The sequence below is a fragment of the Linepithema humile genome, chromosome 3 (assembly GCF_040581485.1).
Source record: "Linepithema humile isolate Giens D197 chromosome 3, Lhum_UNIL_v1.0, whole genome shotgun sequence".
NCBI classification, from domain to species: domain Eukaryota; kingdom Metazoa; phylum Arthropoda; class Insecta; order Hymenoptera; family Formicidae; genus Linepithema; species Linepithema humile.
Window position 1 is genome coordinate 6,221,027 of NC_090130.1, and position 25,764 is coordinate 6,246,790.

At 38.0% G+C, this 25,764-nt stretch overlaps 1 protein-coding gene across 3 annotated transcripts in view; it reads left to right on the forward strand.

Annotated features, from left to right (window-relative positions):
• The window catches only part of Hers (Histone gene-specific Epigenetic Repressor in late S phase), a 110,048-nt gene extending 85,252 nt beyond the window's left edge, over positions 1 to 24,796 (forward strand). For all 3 annotated transcript variants that reach the window (XM_067351146.1, XM_012374163.2, XM_067351147.1), the window contains 8 exons: positions 8,816 to 8,986; positions 10,366 to 10,504; positions 11,987 to 12,207; positions 13,917 to 14,236; positions 14,413 to 15,936; positions 16,445 to 16,604; positions 16,680 to 16,848; positions 17,139 to 24,796. In XM_067351146.1, the coding sequence (XP_067207247.1) occupies positions 8,816 to 8,986; positions 10,366 to 10,504; positions 11,987 to 12,207; positions 13,917 to 14,236; positions 14,413 to 15,936; positions 16,445 to 16,604; positions 16,680 to 16,848; positions 17,139 to 17,325 (2,891 nt within the window). In that variant the 3' untranslated portion in view covers positions 17,326 to 24,796. The remainder of the gene's footprint in view (positions 1 to 8,815; positions 8,987 to 10,365; positions 10,505 to 11,986; positions 12,208 to 13,916; positions 14,237 to 14,412; positions 15,937 to 16,444; positions 16,605 to 16,679; positions 16,849 to 17,138) is intronic.
• The last annotated feature ends 968 nt before the right edge of the window (positions 24,797 to 25,764 follow it).

The following is a 25,764-nucleotide window of genomic DNA, read 5'->3' on the forward strand; positions in this document are numbered from 1 at the left end:
TGCACTTTGCGGATTTTTGCACAAATTAATTAAAAGATGTCGTCGAATGTCCAAATTGAAATCGATTCTGTTGATAGCGATTTATTTTATCGTAATTTAATTAATTCTTTATTTTGTTCAAGTTCTATCCTTCTAGAAAAAAAACACCGACCTAATTAAAATGTAGCTGACATTAATTCGTATTTGTGCCATTATTTATGTCATTTTAATTTTAATATGAATACTTATGTGACATTAATTAATATTTGTGTTTATAAGGACGGTTCATGCAGTTGGGAAAGTTTTGCTAACTTTATCGAAAGTGTAGGACATGTATTACATTCTCTAAGCGCGGAATCGGAAGAAAAACGGCGAGTCGTTCTTCATTATTGGCACAAAAGCCGCAACGGGAAAGATCGATGCAAACGGGAAATTGAATTTGGTAAATCCGACGGTGCGGCGCGGTATATCTGCGCGGAGAATGAACAAACATAATTAATTTCTTGAGTGTCTTCATCCTGACGCTGCGTAACTGCATAACAAAGTTTAATTGTGTTGCTCAACAGTGGGTTCAGAATAAAGCTATAATCATACGGACAGTGCAGCTTAAACTGCACCGAACTCGTGAATAATGCGAATGCATTTGGGAGGCGCCTTCCTTCATACAAAAGCTGCCGGGGGTATCTCTCTATGCCAAAACTGAGAAAGTTGACTCCTGAAGCTTCTTCCGAGGGAAAGAGTGCAACGGCATTTTGTGCCATTAGACACAGTAATTTGCAGCACAGTAATTTAAGCCGTAATCTGCTGAATTCCGTTAAATCCACTTTTAGAATTAAACAAGGCGTAAAACTGTGTTCTCTATTTATACACTTTGGAAACTCGTGAAAAGCTCTCATTTGTCAATTATTTATAACTCCAGAAGATTGTTGGAATGTTTCGCTATTAAAACAAACAATAGTCCGCTTATCTCGGTTGAAAGATTTCATGAAAATGACATTTTTTAAATTCTTATTTCTCTCGTTAGACAGTGGAAAAAATTACGAAATTAAATAATAATCATTATTTGCTGATTGATCTCCATTTCTCGGAATCATATAAAAAATATTACAGAGGTTGAAGAACCGAAAGATTTCGATACTAGATGATTAAGATCGAGATTAAACAACTCCCGAATCCCGCACACTTCGGTGAACGGCAATCACGTGCGTTCGCTCTTGTGATTTGAGAAAAAAAAGGAACGAAATTCCACATCATCTTATTTGATGATAGATCTCAGTCCGTTCTCGTACCATAATATAGCGATGAGTTTTGGCACTTCCTGGTTTCGGTACGTGATCCGATCGTTCTTCAATCCGTCGAATATCCTGTCAGATGATTGACGTCATTGCCATTCGCGCGACGGACGAGGTGAACGGACGGCTTTCGTCTGTTCCGCTTACACCGCCAACCTTATTTTTTTCCCTCACGTCCCACGCGATGACGAGGACGAGCCATAATCGACGGACTTTTTTAATTTCTCTCTCCTACGCGCATCGCGATTATCATTAATATGTAGGATTTCGAATTAAAATAAGACTCTCGACTGCTGGAAAGTTGGTTTGAAATTTTTAGAATCTTTAATCTGATAATGACATACTAGATTGCTAAGAGGATTAGCATAACAATGAGCAGTGACCGAATATTCTTAATTTCTACAGATATCATAAATAGCATGTAATTAGCAATGTAATATGATCAATGAGTACGTGTTTGTAGTTAGATATGGATTGTTTATAATGTTATTTAGATGGAAAGTTTTGACAGAACTTATTGAAATAAACAGTTTATTTTATTGCTTTAATTAAAAAAATTAAGTAAAGTATTATAATTGTTAGCCTACAAAAATAATAAAATGAATTTTTCTTTCGTTTATTTTATTCTTATCTAATTCTATCTAATAACATTTGTTATTTAATTTCACTAAAAGTGTTTAAACGAAGTGATAAATATTGAAAGTAAGTACATAAAAAGAACGTAAAAGCGGAAAGAGAAAAGTAAGATGGAAATACTCTGCCAAAGAAAATACGGCGCGCAGTTAGGTTCGCCGTTGCGATGTATCAGTTGACGGACAAATTACATTTCGTAGTTACGTGGCTTCAGAAGTGTGGCGCATTAAAAATTAACGTAGAGAGATGAAAATACTAAGGCATCTATTTACTTTAGTTTTTAACTATTTAACATAAGGAAGACAATAGTTCGGAATAATTTTCATAAATGATCATGATAAAAAGTATGCATTATATTTATGATTCATGTATGAAATCATTCACATGTAATGTTATATACTTATTATAAGATAAAAATAAGTGTCAGTAAATAAATGTTGACTTAACTATCGCTTCGAGAAAAATAAACGATAGCGTGGAGCTGGTATATTTAAATTTAATATACGAGGTCGAAGGTTAAAATCCGCGGATAAAAGAGGTCATCGAAAAATATCATTCAATATTGTCAATGAAGTCGATGACATAACATATTGCCAACGAAGATAAATATGTCGGTACTATTTGACTTTTTATCGATTGCTTAATGAATTATTGAATCAGTATTTATGCCGTTATATTTATTTTGTATATTTTTCTATTTGATTGATTTAAAAAAAGCGGACATATTAAATTCGCACGTATTCTATAACGCGTAACTCAATACAGTTCATAATTGTATTAACAATCAATCAGCATAATCAATGGAAATTAGCCAAGGATTATACGGGTTTGACGAGAACCTTGAGACGATGAGTATCGTGATCGATCTTATCGGGAGCGCTGCGAATGAGTTATCGCACATTGAAAGTAAAGGGTGTCCGAGCGCGCGACAGTAATTGACGACTCTCATCGAAAAATTGATTTCCTTAATAATCGTTTTATTTATCTTCACTAACGACAGAATATTTTACGGCGAATCACAAGCAGTCGTTTATAATTGTTTCTCTAGATAAATGCGTGTTACTTTAAATCACTCATTGCAAAATTATTTTTATATCGTAATTTTAATTTATAATAATAATTTTTCTGAGCAAGGAGTTTTTATATTCTAAATATATGTATGCGTTAAAATATATATGAGCGAATCCTACATTTATTGGATGTTTGGATAACTTTAATAACTTTTTAATTTGCCATATATACTCGTTAATAATTTTTCAAGCAAAATCTACGCGAATGTTTCTTAAAGTTTTGCTACGTGCATGTTACGGAACTTTCCGAGGTGATTCCGTCTATGTCGAACGTCCTTGTAATACCGCAGAGGATTTTTTCGCATTTCAAGTCTTCAATTACCGAGTGCAGTCTTAGTGGCGTTATCAGGGCCGCGGGCTTTCTCTCTGATCCATTGGATCTACTGAACGGTTTTGCCGATCGATTTTTTTTATTTATGAGGGATAAAGGGTTAAGAACTAAAACCACTTTATCCACTTCATGATCTCTATTTCGCTCGTTTGATTGTAAGAAATCATCACGCAGTTTTTGCTCTTTGTCGCAATTGTTCAAGCATATCGGAAAGCCAATTCGTTCGATTCTCGTTACTCAATTGTATTGTAACGCGAGAATACTTGAATAATAACTTCAATGTTCACTGTTAAACATGTTTTATGATATTTTGTGCCTGAAATAATGTGGATAAATTATATTATACACGATTTGTTAAAGTGTTGTATAATGTCGCTTTATTTCACTTTGAAAAACGTTTATGTAATTTTCACAATAGCCTGGGAGAGAAAATAATTTTGTAATTAATGTTTCATGTGAAGAATATAGGAAATTACACGAATTACACGCGGTAATATTGCATAATTGGTTAAGGACCGAACAATCGGATATTTGCATATCATTGATCTAGAGTCAACGGTGTGGTGACCGTAAATTCTTCTCGTTCTCGAGTGAGAGATTTACATGACAATCAGTTACTATATATATATATATGTGTATATATATATATATATATATATATATGTGTGTGTGTGTGTATATATATATATATGTGTGTGTGTGTGTGTGTATATATATATATATATATATATATTTCGTTTCATTAGCAGGCGCTTCCGCTCTTCCATCATTGCCAGCGCACAATAATGTTACGTACGATAAATTACTTAGAGCAAGCTACACAGCAACGCTGGGTCACTAATCGCGATCAGATGTAACAATTAGATGTGGATTAAAAAAAAGAAATTGCTATAATTAATTATATCCGACGTTACGAAACGTCGCGTTTCGAAATAGCACTGCTTCTTCAGCGCGTTATTCGTTCGAATTTAAATCGCAGTATCATCGCCGTCGCAAGTTTGTTACACGATTTGCGTTACCGCAACTCGATCTAGGCTATCGACCCCTCGCGACGCATCGCCGGTCCCCATTCCGCATCGCCCTCGCCGCTCCCCCTCGCGTCTCCGTATCGGATGACGGCGGTTAAGGGCCGAATATTCGCGAATTATCGATCGCGTGCCGAGGTCGCACGCCCTACCGTCACCGTCACCGATCATCCCTTGGATTTCCGGTCCGATCGGGAATCCGCCTCGCGATCCCGTGATGCGCGTCGTTCCTCGAGTTTCGGGGAACGTAATCGCGCGCCGGGGTACGTCGTAGGACCCACGTCTCTCTATTCCGAGTCCAACGACACCGCCGTTACGCCAGCACCTACGTGCTCCTCGGGTCCTTGACTTCTCTAGGCTACGAACGCCGTTCGAGACATTCGCCGCGCCGATATACGGGGATAAAATGAGCAGAGAGTAGTAGTGTAGGCTGTGGATCGGAGGGACTTCGTTGGAGCAACACGCCACGGGATCGCTATCGCGAAAGATAGAGACGTGGCGTTTTTATTCTTATTTATATTCTTACCTCCTGCCAGAGATATTCGCGTCAGAGTCAGGCCAATGTGACGGGTAATTTGTTTCCTTGATGCGATTACGCCTCCGGCGCAATCTCTATTTTGTGTAATTATTAGCGTTTCGATTTGCGCTTTCAGCACGAAGAGCGTTGTGCTAATTTTAATAACTAAAAAGTAGCGAATGGATCAAACTTTATTTTAAATATTCCTCAACACTGAAATCGGAATTTGCTTTCCTTACTTAATAAAATAATATTGTAATCTTTTTTTTTTTTTTTTGACAAAATTATTTATTGATCAATTTTTTAAAATGTTTTATTCTTGCTATTTAAGCAAATGCATTTTATATTAATTTTATTACTTGAAAATGCAGATTGAAAGCGACGCCGACTTAAGCGTTTCTATTCTCGCTCCCGTATCCTGCGATTGATCTTCGTATAGTCCAATTTGACGTCATTTACACGCGGTGATGCTAAACGTCGATTTTGTTAACAAGCTGTACTACAGCTGCAATACGTCACGATGACTCGCGATTCTATGATTATTTAATGCAGTCACGAGCAAAATGCGCTACCATTTGCGATGATTTCATTTAGTCGTTAATGATCTGGACAACATTGGAGTAGTAGATAAATCTGGGCGTGCTGGACGTTTATAATCGAATAAGAGTAAATGAGAGCCATTCATTTGCATTTTCGAAATTAATATCCGACTGATTCACAAGCTCGAAAAATTTTTTTAAATGTCATATGTGAGAAAAAAGTTTGACGAAGATCAAACTGATCAAACTATTTCTATTACAATTAAAATAAAAAATAATTTATATATATTTTTTTACAACTAATATTCATTCTAATATATTGAAACTGAGAAAATTTAACGACGCTACTGTAAAGGCACTTGGCTCAATATCCGAGATCAATTTTCAAGAAACTTGCGGTGCGATCGCGATACGGACGGAGAAACGCGGGCGCATATCTGCGCGATGTATCTCCGCGCTTCCGAACCAGTCCCAGCGACCTTAATACGCGTAGACGATGTCCTCGCGGTATCCTTGAATTGTTCCGATATGGCCGCGTAAGAAGTCTCTCTCTCGTCCCGACAATGCTCGCGCCGCGCCGTGTACACGGCGACCCAGACTCGTCTTTTTCTCGCCGTCCTTATCGTCGGCAGTCGAAGTTGGGCCACAAGTCGGGCGCGCGAACGCACTATCCTTGGCCCAACTTTATCGTCGACTTTGACCTCTTCGCCGCCGTCGCACCCGCTACGAAATTACGCAAAATTAATTGGCTTTACGTTTAATCCCGAATAAGCGCGGGCGCGTCTTTCGCCGCTACCGGCGATACGAGGTAAATTAGTAACCTGTTGTTTGCGATTTCTATGTTTACCGCGGTTTCACCGGAAACTCGGCAAAGTTGGAGTACTTAGCGAGCAAAGTGGCGAGGTCGAAGGTCGAATTGAATTAAATTTAAGCGCGATTACAGTGCGATTGTGCAAATAAACGATTTAGCAGGAAATTCAGTCGGGTGATTCGACTCGTATTATTATCAAAAATAAGAAAACTTAACAAAACTTGAAAACGTTTTCTTGAAAGTTTGCTTAATTGACACAAAATCAAGAGAGATTTCGCACAAGATTAAATGAACAGTAAATAATACAAATGCACGTGCAATAAACGTTTGCATTGGCGGATATTTTTTTTGTTTTTATACATATCGCAACGTTTAAGATGTTCAAAATATGATTAAATCCGACTATTTAATTTGTTTAATTAAATTATCATTAAAAATAATTTTTATATGGTTTATATGAATTAAGATAATTATTTGTTATTGAAAGAATTATTGAAATTATTTCATGTTTATCATAAATACTTATGAAACATCTACAATATTGCTGCAAGAGCGAAAGTTTTTTTTTTCTTTTTACAGTTGGATTGTGCGCATCCGTAACGATTGTCGGAGAACCGTATTAAATGATTAATTCGATGGCAGCGGTTCGGTACTTATACTGCGTATCGGTGTGCGCAAGCGGTATCGATTGTCGTATGACGTCATTCAGTGAGACCGGCATTCGTCTTCAACTTTGGCCTTTTGATGCCCTGACATTCATGGTCTACACGTGTCGGCCAAATAATTACGTTTTTCCGAATCCAATTAAATCGAACTGTCGTCAAGCGTTAATGAATGAAGTAAATTATGCAGCAGCGCGTTGGCCGAATTTGTCAGCTGCGTCGGATAAACGCATAATCTGCAGCAATCGAATATTTCGCAGTTAACGATGAATTCACCTTCAATAAATTATATCTATTTGTTTTTATCATTGCTATATATTGTATTTTATGTAAAATTACGTATAATTAGTTATCAGTAAGTAATTGGAAATGACAAATCTTTAAATCGACGGTTTTAAATCGACAATTATTTACAAATCATTAACAAATTCGATACTTAACAGTATACCTAACTAAAATCACGTGACATTATCAGCGTATCAGTCTTTATCTCTGACTGCACGCTCAAGCCTCTAATATGCGCATTCAAGAAACTCCCCATCGTTTTGCTCGATTTGTACACTCGTGAAACTTGCTTTTCTGCTTACATATCCTGTATTAATGATGATACAATTATACGACAAAATTGGATAGACGAATACGAGCGTTATCAATGATTATAACGCATTTACGCGTAAAATATGTGTAAACTTGCGTTAACGTGTTGTAAACAAGCGCATTATAATTAGAATTGTAAATTTGTTTTGCTGCAATTAGAATTGCAAAAATGCTTTTGAATCGATGATAATTAAATCTTTTCATAAGTTCTCTTTCCAAGTAAAGAATATTCAACTATCACATTTTTACGTAGCTGATTGTTCATTAAATGAATCTCTCGAACAACTTAAATATTGGAATCACGTATTAACGCTTATCAATCTTTTTAATTTATCCACTTTGTCTAATTGTAAGATGCGCTTCGAATTAGATCTCCGCGAATGCGCACGGATGCTGCGCCCATCGCGGCGTGTATGCGCGCTCGCAGTGTGCGTGAGTACGAACGAGGCGCGTTTAACCTACATAAAGTGGAATCGTGATTGGGCGAAGTAAATGGCGAACGATCTTACAGATAATCGATATGCAGCACGTCGCGAGTATCGTCGATTCTTCTCACGCGGAGAAAGCCGGTTTCGTTCGTTCGTCGTTGCTTTGGGGAGAAAAACCGGAGAGGAGGCTATTGCGATGAGTTTCATACGTGTGATCCCGGTTCGCATACGTGTTAGGTTTAATCATTTTTTCATTAAGGCGGACCGCCCCAAAATCGACGCGGTGCGAATGTTGAAAAATGTGTAACGCGAAGCTGAGGGATAAAACTAAACGAATGAGAGGATTAGAGAGACTTAACGTGACTTATTCACGCTCCCACGTTTATGAACTATTGAAGTGTAACGCTTTGACATTATCCTATCACTGGCGAGTTAAACTACGCTTCTATTAGTATTGTAACATCTTGAACGTATTGATTAAACTGCAGAACTTGTATTTAATTTCTGTACTGTATCTAAAACCATCAATTGTATCATAAATTCTATGTAATCATATCGATTGATAATATAAATAAAATAATTAATTACAGATCCAAATTTTACAATATATATGTGTAGCTAAATTTTTTAAATATAAGTTTCTCAAATACATGAAATGTTTCGAAAAGTAGCAATCTTTTTTCAACTTGATTTGAAGTTGGTTTATGTAAATGTAAACATTGAAATATATATAAAAGCTACATAATTGCACTCTCTTAAATTCTTTGGTTAATTTGAAAGATTTAAATTGTGCTGGTGAAAATATCTTTCACAGCATGATAGATGATATGCTCGAACAGTTTTCAAAGTAACAGTTTACAAAGCAATATTGAAAATTAGGAGTGAAGGACGATCAGTTAGGAAAGTGCACACGCTGCTCTTTTGTTCGCAGGGTATTATCAGCCGGCTGGTCCACTGATACAGCACCCACCGCCACCGCCACCGACTTTACCACCCGTTAAAGGTCCGCCCCCGGAACCGACACCCACGCCTCCGCAAAATTCAGAGGGCTCGGACGATTTGGTCGCCACTTCCACAACTTCGGGAGGCACAAGCAGCACGGGTATGTCACACTAATAATTAACATATGAATAATAATCATCAAAAACATTGCTGTAAAAAAGTTTTTTCATTATATCTTTTGCTGGAAAAACAAAATTTTATACTGAAATATTTTAATTTATATAAAAATTTTTTCGTTTTGCGTATCGGACAGTTTTCACCAGTTCAATTTATCTAACAAATCTGCTGCTCAGGCAAATTCACGTCGTTATATATCTCTTGAGGAATGTATCACAGAACTTTTTTAACGATTTTATCATGTAGTGCTCAACATAGCACGATTATCTATCTTGGAACTGCATTAATGAGTGCAAGTGCGTATTGAGATTGCATGGTGCATAACTGGTGCGTGAAGGTAAACATTGGAAATCGTGCAGCTTTAACCTTTCGTTCCTCCGTTTTTCTCTTTTTCATATTTGCTTTATTCATATTTTATATTTGTTATTTTTTTTATTTATGTTCCACATTTATTCATATTTCATCGGAGCAATTTATGTTTTTTTATGTAGATTTAAAAATGAGTCTTTGCCAAATGTTGCGAAGAGTCGCTAGTAAACTTTAACTTGTATGTCGCGTAGAATTAATAGTTTGTTTTCTGCAATAATCATGGATGCGCTATAAATTGCACGCTACATTAGAATGCAAAAAGTAATGTACATCGGCCATTTTTAAGTCGGGCAAAAACAGTGCGCGTCGGCTTAAGATTGAACCATGAGAGCGTATTTTTCTGCATTTTTGCATATGCAAATAACAGCTTGCACTACGATATTATAGATATTAGCGTATAATAAGCGACTCTAAATCACGTAGTACATAGACGGGAGCGCGGGGCTAATAGCGCGAGCACTCACGAGTTAATTGGATGGAGATATCTCAGCGTCTTCGATAATATAGCGCTACATTCGTACGCTATATCAAGATCAAGTATAGCACACCCATGCAAAGTCCTCGCAAGTAGCGTTACTGATAGCAGATATTATCAACGAGAGATTGTAAGTCGATGAATAGTTATCCCGCTGTTCAACTTTTCGGCAAAAATAGAAGTTTCTTACTAAATAAGCGAATAATATTGGATAAAGTACTTATTATTTGGAAATGAAAACAGTTACTTGCTTCACTCTTCATTTTGAAGACTTCAAGCTTCTGCGACAAATGAATGTTACATATTAATGATTACATATTAATTGCATGTTAATTATGTATAAAGAATGACGTCTTCTTTTGACAAATGGCTCGTGTAAATTACGTAATAGTGCTCTTTAAACTGGCCCTTCAACTGTAATTATCAAACTAAATACTCGGAGTTTGTTCGTTACTGACAAAATGGACCGTTGGATTCGATAGAACCCGCAAGGATGAATGAACGATCGTTTGTTACAGGTGGAGGCTTTTATAGGACATATTGCCCGCAGTACTACAACACGCCGCCGCAGTATCCGGATCTGTGTTATCCGCCGACGTATTCTCATCCTCACGCTCATCCGCCGCATTACTACAAATACCCACCCACTTACAGAAGGTAAGAGATTTATTCGCGTTCGACGCCTCGCATGATGACGCGGGTAAGAAGAGGCGAGGTTCGCAAAGAATAGCACGTACGCCGCGTTACGTCGGTTCTGTAACATTACCCGGAATTTATTTGCATTAAGTGTCTTTAAAAATTTTCATTTTTACATTATACAACATGTTATTACGGTAGAATATGAGCAGCACTAGCCTTATTATTATTATAACGTTATCGGGCATTGTGTTACATTACTCTTTCCGTGGTGCTCATTCTTTTGAACGAACGCCCGTACACCTTATAAATGTTGATAACGCGATTTACACATGTTAATTATCAAATTGTGCACAGTAATTATGTAATAAATTAGGCGCGATTGTATCTCGCTTTAAATATCATCGTTGTTAACCGTTTCGCGGCACGAAAGTTGTTTTGCGCATGTTTATTACTATCCGTGTGACTGAGTTCTCTAAAGTTTCAGACTAGTCTTGATAAAAGAAATAAGATTGCTGTTGGAAAAGAAACATATTGTAGAAAATTTCAATGAATTTTTAAACTATCGTAAAACAAACGGGACCGCTTGTATAATAATGATAAAATTACTCGATACGATTGCACATTGTGTTCAGATTGTCTTGCTCAAATGTATATAAAAGCATATAAAAATATGATTGAGGATATTGCAAGGACAATTCAATTTCTGTATCAATGTTATTATTTTTTAATGTCATTATCACTTGCAGTGATTTCAATTACATAAGCAACAGAGAGCATATCTTGTCATATTATAATACATTTAGGTCACAGATGGTGCTAACTTTCCGAAAGCATCGTAGTCTTGTTTTTGGTAAGGAAACGAGAGTTGCAACTAGAGCACGGCGAAGTTGGTTTTTGCTGTAAAGTCGCGGAAATTTTAGGCAGCGAATTTTGACATATGCGATAATTTTGGAACTATTCGGCATATTAACATGAAAATACATGTACGCTTTCGTCTCTACAATTAAATCACACAAATTAAAATTTTATTAATTTTTATTAAAATTTTATTTCATATTAAATTTCTATTATACGAGAAATGTGCATAATTAGACTCATTCGTAGCCTCATTATTATATCATATATTTTTGTTAAAATATAATGTAAATATATAAATCTCTCTCAATCTCGTCTCAATTTCTAGAAATCTAATATTATTAGTGCCCCGATGTTTTCGGCAAGAAAAAAATTTACTTTGAATTGAAGAAAAAAATTTTGTCAATCGAAAAAATTATGCGGGCCTGAATTCTTCTTTTGACCATAAATTTAGATGCTTCTGACATTTGCTAATGACTCTGTAAATATGTCACGGAAAAAATATATCTTTTCCGAGCCTTTACAGCCTTTCTTACACAATGAGAACAGGCGTGTATAAGGGTGAACGTCCAGCGTGTTGTAGAAAGTTCGTATTCATCTTTTGATTGTTAATGCATGCTTCTTGAGAAAAGAATTTCATTCCAGGCAATACTATGGCTATCAGGAATCCGGTGGGGGAGGCGGACCACCGCCGGGCAGCGGGGCTGCCGGAGGTGGCCCTGGAGTCGTTGATTATCAGCCACCTCCGCCACCGCCCGGTGAATATCCGCTGCCACCCTATTACTATCCGACACCCCCCCATCCGCCACCACCACATCCACCGAATCCGGCATATCTGCATTCTCAGGGAAGACCTTTCGTAGACCGTAAGTATCATCGGTTTTCTCAAAGAACTATGCTTCCACTCTGATCCTGCGCTATAATCTTGCGAGGAAAATTTAGAATTTTACCAAAATTTTTTTTCCGCTTGTGACTATATCTTCCTGCAATCCATTTCTTTAGTTCCATACGATTAAATTTATATTAAAATTGTTTCTATTTTCGTGTTTTTAAGAATTTTAGAAAAAACACAGACATGTGCCTGATTTTTTAAATTATTGTCTCGAATGTATACAATATAATATAGACAATAATTAAAGTAAATAATAAAATAATAATTATAATGAAAATAATTATTAATAATTATTACCAATAATTGATGTATATAATTTTTTGACAAATTTTTTAATTAGAGAGTTATGTCATAAGTTATCATTGCAGAATTAAAAGTTTAAAAGATTGCAGGATTATATAATAAACTAATAATGCATACGCCCGAACGCTATTGGACGACTAAATTATTCAGCTGACGGCGAATTTTTGGAATTCTAATCAATTTTTTAGCAACTTATCAATCCAAATTAATCTTTAGATTTTTTGTTTATATTTTTAACGAAATTTTTAATGTATTATTCAATACTTTGAAAGACTAAAAGTCGTTTAATGGTTAAGTCCCCTCTTCTCCTTTCTGCATCTAATACGGATCTAAAAGAGTTTTCAGATTTTCAAAGTAATTTTTCACGTAATTTTACATGCATTATTTTTAGAAAATCATATTTTTTTGCGAACGTAATTGAAAAAAGTATTTATATTAAAGAATAATAATACATATTTGGGTTTTCCATTTTAACAAAATGTATTGGTACAAAAATCAAGAAAGAAACTAGTTAAACAACTTTAAATTGGCTTCTCTATATTTGCTATTGTATTGTTCGAATTCCAACAAACAGAATGGCGTCTTATTTGACATAGAAGAAAGGGAAAGTGGGGATAAGACCTCCATATAATGACTAGTCATTCAGGTTAAAATTGCTACAACCCAACAAGTCGTTCGATTTTGACCAGAGACCTACGACGAAGGGTGGGGTGCAGTCTTGCACGTTCATTCAGGCAGTTTGCATAGAAGTTTCGTCAGAAATTTTCCTTTACTGTAACGCCCACTTATTTTTTCTTTTTTCCCAGTGTTCTTCCAAAATCTTGTGACTTTGTGTGAACGTTGTGGTTTATCTCTTGAAAGAATGATTGGTCAATAGCGTTTGCAGTAAGTTATGCGTTTCTTTCGAGTATTTCTTAACGTGCTTAGGATGTGCCGTTGAAAACTTGTAGCTACACGTTTTTCCTCGACTTTCGTGAGATTAGCGACATTTTAAATGCACAACTGTTGCGCAAAATAACAATAGCTTGTGATTAATTTTATTATATTTATCAGTAATATTTAATAAAAACTTAATTTAATACGAAAGAAATTATACGAATAATGTAAGATGTTTGTCGCTCTCTCTCTCTCTCTCTCGCTTTGAGATCGGATTTTCCAAAACGTAGCGCTATTTTTTCGCACGACGTTCGCAGTGCAAATAAAACATTTTTTTGTTCAAGTATATCTTTTATTCGACTTACGCTAAGAACTAAATGCAAAAAATATCGCTGAAACAAGTATTTGGAATTTTTGCTATGAATTTAGTTTTCTCGGACTACCTGTTTTCTAATCAGCCTTCGGCAAGAAAAAGGATACTTATCGAAGCTGTTTCCATTGTAGCCTTTCAGGGTTGTCCATGCCCGATGCAATCGTGTCCAAAAAACGTGGATACTGGGGCCCTTATTGGTAATGGTAAGGGAGCGCCAGTGGTATCGGGGCCCGGTCTGTCATTGCCACCCAGTGCTTTGGTAGGTCCGCCCTCGCCGGCGAGGGGGCTAGCCGGGCTAGCACCCCCTCACGGTGCCAACGCCTGGGATACGGATCGCGTCCAAATCAACACTCATCGCAACCTAAATCAGAACCAACCCCCCTCAGTCCCGTCGTCGCACAATCTGGTCGGTGGACATAGTCGCCTTCAAAGCCAAGACTGTAGAAGTAAGGTATGTATCATTCGCTCTTAAATCCTGACGATTGTTTATTTTGATTTCCCGCATAAAAAAATATCATTGATTGCACTGTTTAATGTATAAATGTCAGAAATTATATTTCGCGACAGTATCTTCGCGAATTTTATCACGGCTGAGTTGCGAATTTCCTTTTTTTGTCACCTCCGCAGGACGAGCAAAATTGTACGGAGGATACGTTGCGAAAATGTGGTTGTCAGAACGCCTGTACGTCCACCTGCGAAGTTAAGATGGAGACATTGTCGCCGACTGAGAAACTGTCGGTGACGGCGAATTGTCCCAGCAAATATCACAATTTCAAGCTAGAGAACAACAACGTCAAATGCGAGTCCTGCAGCATGGAGATCGCCGACGGGCTGCCGTGCGTCGCCAATTGTAACGTCGTGAAATGCGAGTCGGACTACAAGTGCGACATCATGAAATGCGAGCAGTGCATGAAGGAAGGCCAGATCGCTATATTGGAGATGGATAAGGACTCCGGTATCGTACTGGATGACAAGCTTGACGGCGATCCCGATGTGAAGGAGGAGTTGGACGTCGTGCTAATCGACAGCGATGAGTCCTGGAAGAAACCCGATTATGAATCGACTGTACAAGAGACCGTCGATGATAAGGATGATGAAGACGAGGAGGAGGAGGAGGAGGAGGAGGAAGTCACGCAGGGACCGGCCGAGGTGGAGATTGAAGCTGAAACTGAAGAGCAGCCCAAGTGCCAAAAGGTGACGAAGAGGAAGCTCTCGCTCGACAGTTTGTCGGACAGCAGAAAGAAGAGGAAGCTGAGCAAGAGAGCCCTGTCGGTCGGCTCGTCTCAGGAGGCGAACAACGAGCAATCGGCGAGTGTGATCGCGCCGATCGAGCCGTTGCCGAATAAAACTGACAGCGTGAGAGTCGAGGCGAGCGTGCCGAAGAAGAAGCAAGCGAAGAAGGACGTAGGGCCGCGAGGTCAAAAGCGCAAAGCGGAGGCGCCGAACGCGAATGAGAGCGCGACGAAGAAGGCGAAGAGTTGTAAGCAGAATGCGATTAACAACGTCGGGAATTGCTTGAAGCGAACCGCTAGCGATATCTCGATAATGGAGACCATAGACGATGTGATACAGCAGAGCCTGCAAATGACGCAGAGGAAGGATCGCAAGAGCAAGAACTGTGAGCGCGTGGAGAAGAAAAAGAAGAGCATAAAGGAAGAATTGCCGACGGCGAAAAAAGTCGCGAAGAAGATAGATCAGATGAAGCAGGCGATTGCTGTCGAGAAAATGTTGAAGGCGGTTTCGAAGAGTCAGTCCAAAGCAAAAGCGGACGTGAAGCTAAAATCTAAGGCTCTGCAGGAGAGTAAGACTAAAAGTAAAAGTAAAGGTGGCAAGATCGTGGAGACAAAAGTCCAGGATACGAAATTCAAGGTGCAGGAGTTGAAAGCGCGAGACGGTTCGAAGAAGCGCGACACCGTGTCCAAGACCAAAGCGAACGACATTGGCGAAGACCCGAAGAAGTCGGCTGTAATTAAGAAGAAGCGGAAAAACGCAAAGAAGTCGGTGAACGTCAAGAAGTCAGGCTGCAAGGTGGAGAACTCCTCAGTCGGAAACGAAAGCCTGACATTAACGAGAAAAACGTTCCTGAAACCGAAGTGGAACAATGGATGGAGCTGGGAGGGGGAGCCCTTTGAAGCCAAAGTTTATTTAACGGTAAGGACAATTACACCTTGAAGTTTTCAATCTGGTCGCTTCGCTTGCATCTTGATATCACATTTAAAAAAATAGATGTCTACTGCATTGTCATCACATTGCGATAAAAGAGATTATAGTAGAAACATTTTTATTGAAGGATTATAAAACAACGATTTAAATTACATATTTATCGAATCAGAAAGATTTTATTAGTCAAACATGCTAGAATATTTAGCTTTGTGCTATAAATGATAAAAAAAGAATTTATATTTTATTGTTTGCGTGTTACTCTGACAAATTCATGCAAAATATAGATTTTACAAGGCAATCTTTGATCAAATAATATGTGTAGATCGTTTCAAAATAATTTTCATTCATTTTCCAGTCGCAAACGATTGCATGTTTTATGTAGAATCGTGTGCGGCTGTTAATTGCTATGTGATGATTCTAGTGATTGATTCGATTCTGGAAATCGGTCGATTCCAGACAGATGAGATCTGATCGATTTTGAAATGTATTATTTTAGAACGAGGAGACAGCCATACGGCGATGTTACGCGAGTATGAGTCACGAGAGCGGCGACGTGCTGCGACCTAGGGACTGCGTGTTACTGAAAAGCGGTACGCGGAAGGGTGATTTACCGTACGTTGCGAAAATCGCTGCGCTCTGGGAGAATCCGGACGACGGTAGATATCTTATATCGCGAAAACACGACCGTCTAGAGCCAACAAGCTAATATTCCGTTATTCCGTTCTCGTTAGGTGAGATGATGTTTTCGTTGCTATGGTACTACAGACCCGAACACACGGAGCAGGGTCGAACGCCGCACGATAGCGAGGACGAGGTATTTGCTTCGCGCCATCGGGATGCAAACAGCGTCGCTTGCATAGAGGACAAATGTTATATCCTAACGTTTAACGAGTATTGTCGGTGAGTAAATCCATATTCTGATCTATCAATTCATTACTTGAATGTGTTTTTGATAAATAAGCCTTTGGCAAAATTTTCTTTACAGATTTTGTATAATTAGACCTAATGACAAATTTCGTTTGTACAGTGGCAAAGTAACTTTATGAAAAACGTTTGAGGCTTTTAACGAATCGCTGAATATTGCTTTTATCGTTGGTTCATAAAATGTTGAAATTAAAAAACGTAATCTTTTCGCTTCATCCGGCAGCGTCAGTTTCTCTATATTACTGCATGTGGTTTTTATGTGATAGGTATCGTAAAAACTTACGGAGGATCGAAGAGGGCTTAGAGAATCCTGGCTTGATAGTTCCGCCAGGGGACCAAGTGTATCCAAGAGAGAATCGGCAGCCTCCTATACCAGTACCATCAGACATGGTGCTCTTCTGCCGACGTGTTTACGACTATCGCGGGAAGAAACTCGTGAAGAATCCCGGATGACTCGAATTCCTGTAAAATGCAAACCGAGGAAGCTGAGGTCACACTGAGAACACATTGAAACTGGCCGCGGGTTTCCTTTCAAGTGTAATCGCGTCGATCTGTTGATCGATTTGTCTTGATTTCGAGGGGTAACGAGATCCGATTGTTCTTGTCGCGAATTACCGGCTTCGCGAAAGCAGCCTCTACTTTCTGCACTTTTCGCCATTCGCATTTTATCGATTCGCTAGAGGAATAGATAGCGCTTCTACATGAAGGAATATTCGATTTTACCCAAAAGAATTATGGAAAAGTGAGGAAAGTGAAGTAGCGCGCGCGCGCGAGTGTTTCAACGATAATCGGATTTCCTTCTACCCTTAAAATGTAGGAAGATTTTTAGAATATTGCGTCAAGAAAGACTTGCAGAAAAAGAAACGGCATCTCGCGTATATCATATATATTGTAAAGCTATCCCTATCGCCGCTTGTATTAATCCGTCTTTCTATCTTGCTCGTCTGCGGTAGCACGGAAATCATGATGAATCGTTCATTAATTCTGATGATAGACGTCGCGTCGAATTCGCGTCGGCGGATCGAGCGCGAAAATGCGCGTCGAGCACTCACATGCCGAAACATATAGATCAATTACAAGTTCCGGACGATATTTTTCCACGGGTGACATTAATCCGCATGTTCCTCTCGCGATCGCGTATCTTCGACCGGGATTCGGCTCGAGAACGCGCGCCCGCGCTCATCGCCGTCCGCCCACGCGAACGAAACCGACGTACTCTCGATAAACGTGTATAAGCTGTTTCTAGGCGAGTTAGCGGGATTTGACAATTTTATAGAGAGAATCATATTTTTTGTGAGATAGCATTTTACACAACACTTAAATGGATATTTTTCACATAGGAGGTACAAATGCACGACGCCGTCGCGTCGCGCGTCACGGCGCCTTAACTTGAAGGGAACCTACGAACAGTTTCAATGATAAGGAATCAAAAGCAGGGACGAAATTGCGGTTACTTAGCGAGAACAGCGATATATGTATAAGTGCTCTACCGTACTCCAATCAAGCGTGTGCGACATTACACTTCCATCGTTCTATGGTACACTTTTTGCATCTATCTCGGGGATGCAGCTAGCTTTCGGATGGAAACCCAACCGGCGCACATATGTCATTTTCGTAAACGTAATCATTGTAATATGTAAAATGCATTTTTACAAACAGTGCCGAAGACAAATGTTCCACAATCAGAAGTGGCTCAATCCGAAACATTAGATTGTACGATAAGTTGTCAATTTGAACATCTTTGCATGTCTTTATTAGGATTTTTGTGTCTAAATATGTACACATTTAGAAATCTTGTTATTGTTGTTATACTTCACAAGTGTTAATTATAGTATGATAGGTTTGGATACTTTTTTTAAAATCGATTTAATTGATATTGATTTTTAATACCTAAAAGGTAGCAAGAAAAAATTGAAAATCAGAGTGTTTTAAAGAGAAGAATTGCGGATCGAGCCATTTCTAACTGACACGCCGCGTCTACGCTTAGTAAAGAGACCTTTGTTCGCTCGTTTTTTAATACAATTATGACTCCTTCCAAGTATACAGGAGACACAGACATTTAATAGCCAGGGACGTTTGTGTTTTGACCTGTCACACACCGCGAGTCGCTTCTACGTGCAGTTTTGATTTCTTTTTTTTTTTACGATTATTCTTTTTACTTTGATTCTTAACGATCTCTGAGATCCATAATGAGAGAGAAGTAGTTGTGTATTATCGCCTATAACGTAGACGTATAGAAATAAATATATAATTTTGGTTCGTGTAAGATCCATGTAGCAATTAGTCAGTACTCGCGGTAGAATGCCAAAAATAACCAAAACACATTTATGTCACACGATTCACACGAGAAGCTTGACTTTTTTTTATGCGCATTAATATTAATCACGACAGAATTTATCACCGGATCATTTGATAAGTAATTATTTCTATGGGAATTCATCGAATCATGTTGATTTTGATTATTTACATTTGTTGAGTGTAGCGGGCGTTTGTTGGAAATTATATTATTTAAAATTAATATATTGATCATATATGATTATTATTTAATATCTAATATATTGGACTTAGGCATTAAGTTATTTTGCGAGAGCGTAGTAAGGAATAAACAGGTAGAACAGAGCGCGCGCGTGTTTATGGCTGTATGTGTTATGTGTGCGTGCGAAGAAAGAGAAAAAGAGAAGAGAAGTTCATGGCGAGCACTGTTATAAATGGGCGAGAAAATCGAAAACGCGGTAAGGAGAGAAGCGAGACCATGTCGACAGATTCTGTTTGCGAGAAATCTCACGATACCGATACATTCTTTAATGTGCAAAATTTCTTCGTTGCGATTCGATGTATCCGTTTTCATAATGTATCCCGATAACACTCGATGAGATGCGCTCGACGTATTTGATAAGGATTTAGTCTTACGTAAACACCGTACACACAATGCGTGGGTTTCAACGGACGCCGTTTCGATTAAGTACCGAAAAACAAAAAACGCGCCGAATCCTCACGCGATGCACTTCCGCTTTCGACCGTGTTTATCGGAAACCGAGAGAAACAAGGCGCTCCGGTCAAGCATCTAACGCAAAAATTCCAAAGAAACGCCGATCCCGCGAGGGGTAATGAATTGCGGCGCTCGTCGGTAATCCACCGGATTCTTGCGTAATCTTTTTATAGGTAGTTTTATATTCCTTTTTAACGCGCAAAGAAGATAACAGAGAGAGGCACGAAAGCGCAGAAGATAACTTTTTTTTTTCTAGAGAAATCGACCGTTACAGATAGCGAAACCGGGAGAACAGTGATACAGACGGAACAATAAAATATTTGCTGAAGAAATATCGAGAAAGAGAAGAAAGAAATTAAGAGGAGAGAAAAAGAAGAGTTGCACACGAGCGCGACTTTTTTATCGTGTCACCGAAGACGAAGCGTACTCGTGGAGATCATCGAAACGAAATAGGCGGAATCGCGCGCCCGTGTAAATATTGTGTATTCGCGTACGTGTAATACCTAAAAAGAAAAAAAAAAGACAAGAGAGAAGAGCGCGGCTCCATCCGAGCCGCGCGCGCATGCACGGTGCGGGTGTAATTTTCAGGAACTTACCTACCTAGCGACGGTTAACATGGGAACATTGCACACAATGCATATCCTCTGTTCATTTTACGTAGCCGACGTACTTTTTCCATCGAGAGAAAGAGAGAGAGAGAGAGAGAGAGAGAGAGAGAGCGAAAGCAGGGAACTTCCCTTGGTCGTTCGTCAGGGCCCACGAGGTGTGCGAGGTCCGCGGCCTGCGCTTCTCTCGCTCCCTTCTTGCATCCGCTTTAATCAAAATGCAACAAGTGTCGGCCGCGCGCGCTTGTCGAGATCGGGCGCGTCGTCAGTCGCGTCGTCAAAACGCTCGTTCGAGACATACCGTTCACGGGCGTGAACCGCCAATGGATTGACTCATATTGAGTATTCACTCGATTTGTATTCATCGTGATAATTTGTAAGCGACAAGGTGTAAAGGGATCATGTATCTGAATATCGAAATGAGCAATGGGCGACTTCTAAACCCATTAATAATATAAGAGTAAACATTAGACGCATACTTTTTATTATTTGGTCCACTTATGGCGAAGAGATGCTGAGTTTTTTTATTTGCGTGTCTTGTATTACTTAACGATAGCTTTTTTCCTTTTTTTTTTCAAAATGGAATATTAGTCAGCGGAAGTCAGATTTAAGTTAGAAATCAGCCCAGATAACACAAACACGTTCAAAAAAATGGTATAAAATATTGTAAGGCGTTTTATGGGTTCTTGTATTGTTTGGGAGAGATACAAAGATTCTGACTTCCACGATGTATTAAAATGACATTTATGAAATTGCTGGTTACAACACCGTCATGAACAAAGACATTAAAACAGAGGATTATTGATAAAATCCGAACAAAGCGTGAAAGATTTAGTAGTAGTAGTAAAATGCGATGTTATTTAAGACCGTTATATGTTAATTAACAAATTAAAACCGCGACGTTTCGTAACATTCAACACTGTGAATTGTGAAAAGGGAAGGACGTCCCGTTTCGACGTCGATGGTTTCTCTAGCGTGCGGACCGCGATCGTTGCCTGATCTCGAGAACGCGACCGCTATTTACGAACGATCAACCCGATGAACTTTCATTGCGCGGCGTTACGCGGTTTGCCGTGCGGATGCTCGATTTCTTCTGGTTTATTTGTTGGAACAGGAGAGCCGAGAGACGCGCGATTGTACTCGTAGGCGGTGCCTCATTCTCGTAGCTGTGAGACTTGTATGCCCTCCTACATTGCTTGTCTTTTGCTCTATACAAAAATATTTGATATACGCAATATATTGAATTGATGAGAACTTTTGTCTAGATGAATATGGATTCTGGGATTATTATTGATATGATTTTTATATTTAAAGATAAGTTTATAGCAAATTAGATGTTATATGGATGTCTCTGATTTTTTTCGTTCACGCTTTGGGGTAGAGAATTTTATATAGAATTGCGACTTTATATCGTTATAAAAACATTTTTATTTTATCTATATTGGTTCTTATATATCGTTCTGATCTTATATCATTCTTATAATTAATCTCTCATTGTTCTAATGTAGATTCCTGATTAGTATTTTTTTAAGAGTATTTCGTAATATTTTGAGAAAAAGTTTCAATATATTTGTAAATTTAAATGCAAGACGCATTATACATTAACATCATATTGCATAATTTCATTGCTTGGCTTGGAATTTTATTGCTTGGCGCGACGCATGAAGCGAGCTAAAAATATTGCTCACGTATCACTGATATTTTGTCCGCAAATGATTTATATGTTAGTTCAGTATCAGTTGTTCTCCAAAAATAAATGAACTATTTGATCTATTAAATATTTAAATAATCGATTAAATAAGAATCCAAGTAAAGTTAACTTTTTTTCGATATTTTTCTTTTTTCAAAAATATCGCCTTATTTAGAAAAATGTCGTTGACACAAATGAAAAGTTTTCTGTTAGCAAATACTATCGAATAATCGTATCTTGTGTCTTCGCAGATCAGTTGTTATGTGAAACATATTGAAAAAAATGTGCAAGACTCGCAGGTAGATTGCATTTCTAAAGAAGCGAGGCACGCCTAGGAATTTCATGCTTATAATTGTAAATCATTGCGAAGCGTCTTGAGCCGAGAACTGTTGACAGAAATAAACAAGAAGTCTAATTTACCAAGTGTCTTACTAAAGTATCTATTCCGATTACACCAATAAACGATGGATACGGGTTCTCAGTATGAAAGGATGTCAAGTATAGTCGTTTGATGTTAATTACACGAACTTTGGAAATCGCAAAACGTTCGGAAACATCACAATTTTCGGAAACCTATATCTATTTATATTGTCGCTATTATAAGAAAAAGGAAGATTGTATCCTATGATAAAAATTTACTTCTTCATTCATAACTCCGGAGAGCCGAAAGAATTATAAACTGATTTATTTTTGTGATTTTAGAAACTGCGATTTTATGTTTTTGTTTAAGAAAATCTGTACATATAATTTTGCTTTGTCATTTCGTAACAATTAGCTGTTCGATTGTCTTATTTAATTATATGTAATTTTATTTTAAAACCATTTCTCGCATTAAGTTTGCATTGTATCAATACCTGCAAAAGAATTTTGTATTTTTCAGATAAGCAATGCAAGTCTCAAAACTTTTCTTCCTTTTATCTTTAATGCGCGAGGGATGCTGAAACTCTGGCGTAAAAATATTTTCTTGCTTGAAATTAGTGAAGTTGATTAGAAGTCGCTCGTTTGGACAAATGCGAACGGCAAACTGAACGGCAACGCCACACACGAGCATACAAATACAATAAAAAAGAGAGAGAGAGAGAGAGAGCGAGAGAGAGAGAGAGAGAGAGAGAGAGAGAGAAAGAGGTATTATTTCTACACGAAACTGAGATAAAAGTATATAAATAATATATATATGACAAAGTATATATATATAAATATATATATATTTAGATAATTAGATTTAAAAAAATATATATGTATATGATTGAGAGAAAATGAATAATTATAAATACGGCGTACACGTATATACACACACGTACAGACATACGATACACAAACACGTATAGACACCGACCCACGCAAACAAAAGTACACGTACGGTATAGAGCAATACGTGATACTTCTGTGGAGGACAGGGAACAAGAAGATAATACAAGTGCCAGAGAGCATTCCTATAGGAAACTCGTTGCAATTGTTTCACCGTCTATGGTTTTTTTTTCTCCTTTTCATTCTCGAAACGAGTGTACGTCTATTAGTGAATGAATTGCCTCGCGATCCTACGTTGAGCTGTTTGTAATTATTGCGAAGCGACGCGACGCGACTCATAGGCATGTTTAGCACGTTTTTCGAGTGGAGTTCGCGATGGTGTCAAGTATATTGGCGAAAAGGAACGCGTTTTACGGCGAAAATGAAAAAACAGTCGTATTATAGAAAAATTAAAATCTACTTTTCCACAAGTATCATAATTATTATCCGAATTGATCAAAAAATTATCTCGAAAAAGGGATTAAGAAAGGTGTGAAAATCTTGGGACATTCGTCATGATTCTTTGAATACATTAAATAAATAAAGCTAAATGAAGTAAGAATTAGTGTAACAGTCACGTAATAAATTAAATTCTGAAAAATTGGCTACAATACTATAAATTTCGATGCATTTCAATTTTCAAATAGCATCACATGTATTTTCGAAAAATGAGCGAAACATGAATAAGCATTGCACTCAAACAGCTTGACACCTCGCGCATTTTCGTTTTTGGACTCGACGAGAATTAATTAGTGTAACTCGTCCATCGCATGTGAAAAAACACGGCGATGCCACTTTAGGAGTTTCGGTGATTCCCACTGTTATTTAGTCGTCGCGCGACCACGATTCTCTACACGAAACAGCGTAACACGAAAAACACGTTTCACCGGCAGTCGAGTGCTTCCTCGAGGTGTCACGCGTTACTTTCAACGGTATATTTCGTACAAATACTATACTACTTTTAGACGTAATTTGTAAGCTTCGTAGAGTGAAAAAATGGGAATTTAATGACGCGAACGGATCGTGACGCGGACGAGCGCGATTTCGCACGAGAGAAGCGAATTATAATTCGCTTCTCTCTCTTTTTTTTTAATAAAAAAAATTATCACTATTACTGCATGTGTTCCCTCCGCGTATTCAATCTGATTTATTCCCCTTCTCGCGTGCTCGCGTTCGCTCGTCCCGTTGCGAATCCGTGTTTTAGAGCCGCAATGTGTTTTTCACAGACAACGGACGTAAATATCTCGCGACCAAGCGCAGAAACCGTGGACGACGTGGTGGGCGCACGTCGTTGTCTTGTAACATTGTAAATTACTATAAAATGGCGAACGTTTAATAAATTATTTGATCAAATCCGCTGGTTTTCTTATCGCGCCATATTCCTTTTGTGCGTTTTATTTGGGCAAACAGAAGAAAATACTTTTTATTGCGATATTTAAAGTAATATGTAATTATCCAGCTAGCCAGATGTTAGCAATGTTCGCAGATTGACAACAAATTTGATCAAATATTGCTAAGATTTTGCTCACTGGATGGTTTAATTATTTATCTCAAATCTTAGACTCTTAGTATTTTTTAATGTGTAGATACTTTATTTGACGAGTTTAAATCAAATAATAAAAATGTCGATAATAAATATCTTTTCCAGAAAGAAATTGAGCATCAAGTTATTAACTCTTCTAGAAAAGTGTACACTTAATCAGCTTTATACTACTTAAATATTTTAATCGTGATCTATATTTAAAAATAATACCACTAAAATCAAAACAAAATATATATATATTTCTTTTTTCTTATCTTCTCACTCAAAGATTTAAGATAAAATTTAAATATATCATCGATATATTTATCGAATGATGAAACGCAAATTACTCCGAGCTGTTTGCCACGGCGTGTCATCTTTTTATTAGTTTCAGGCATAAATTAGTTCCACTAAAAAAGCGACATTCGGCGGGGTCGAGTTCAAGGAATATTCGCGTGTAGCCCGTTCGGGCGCCATAAATTCGTTGACTTCACATAGGGTTAATCCTAGAATCGTGAATGTCGGCACGAATCTCGTTCGTTCCCGAGGATTACGCAAGACGAGCCGCCCCGGTTACAGGCGGTTTCAGGGAAGTCGCCGATAGACCACTTGAAGAAAAAAAGCAATCATACGCATACGTTAATCAACCGAGGAAGATGAATCGTTCGCCTTCTGTTACGTTCTACCCTCTGGAATTTCCGTGGGAACTAGTCCAAGGAATTCACGAATCTCTATTGTTCCTACATCTCGTTTCCAAGCTCGTAAGACGCTTCAGAAGTATTCATTTTTGATTCCTTGC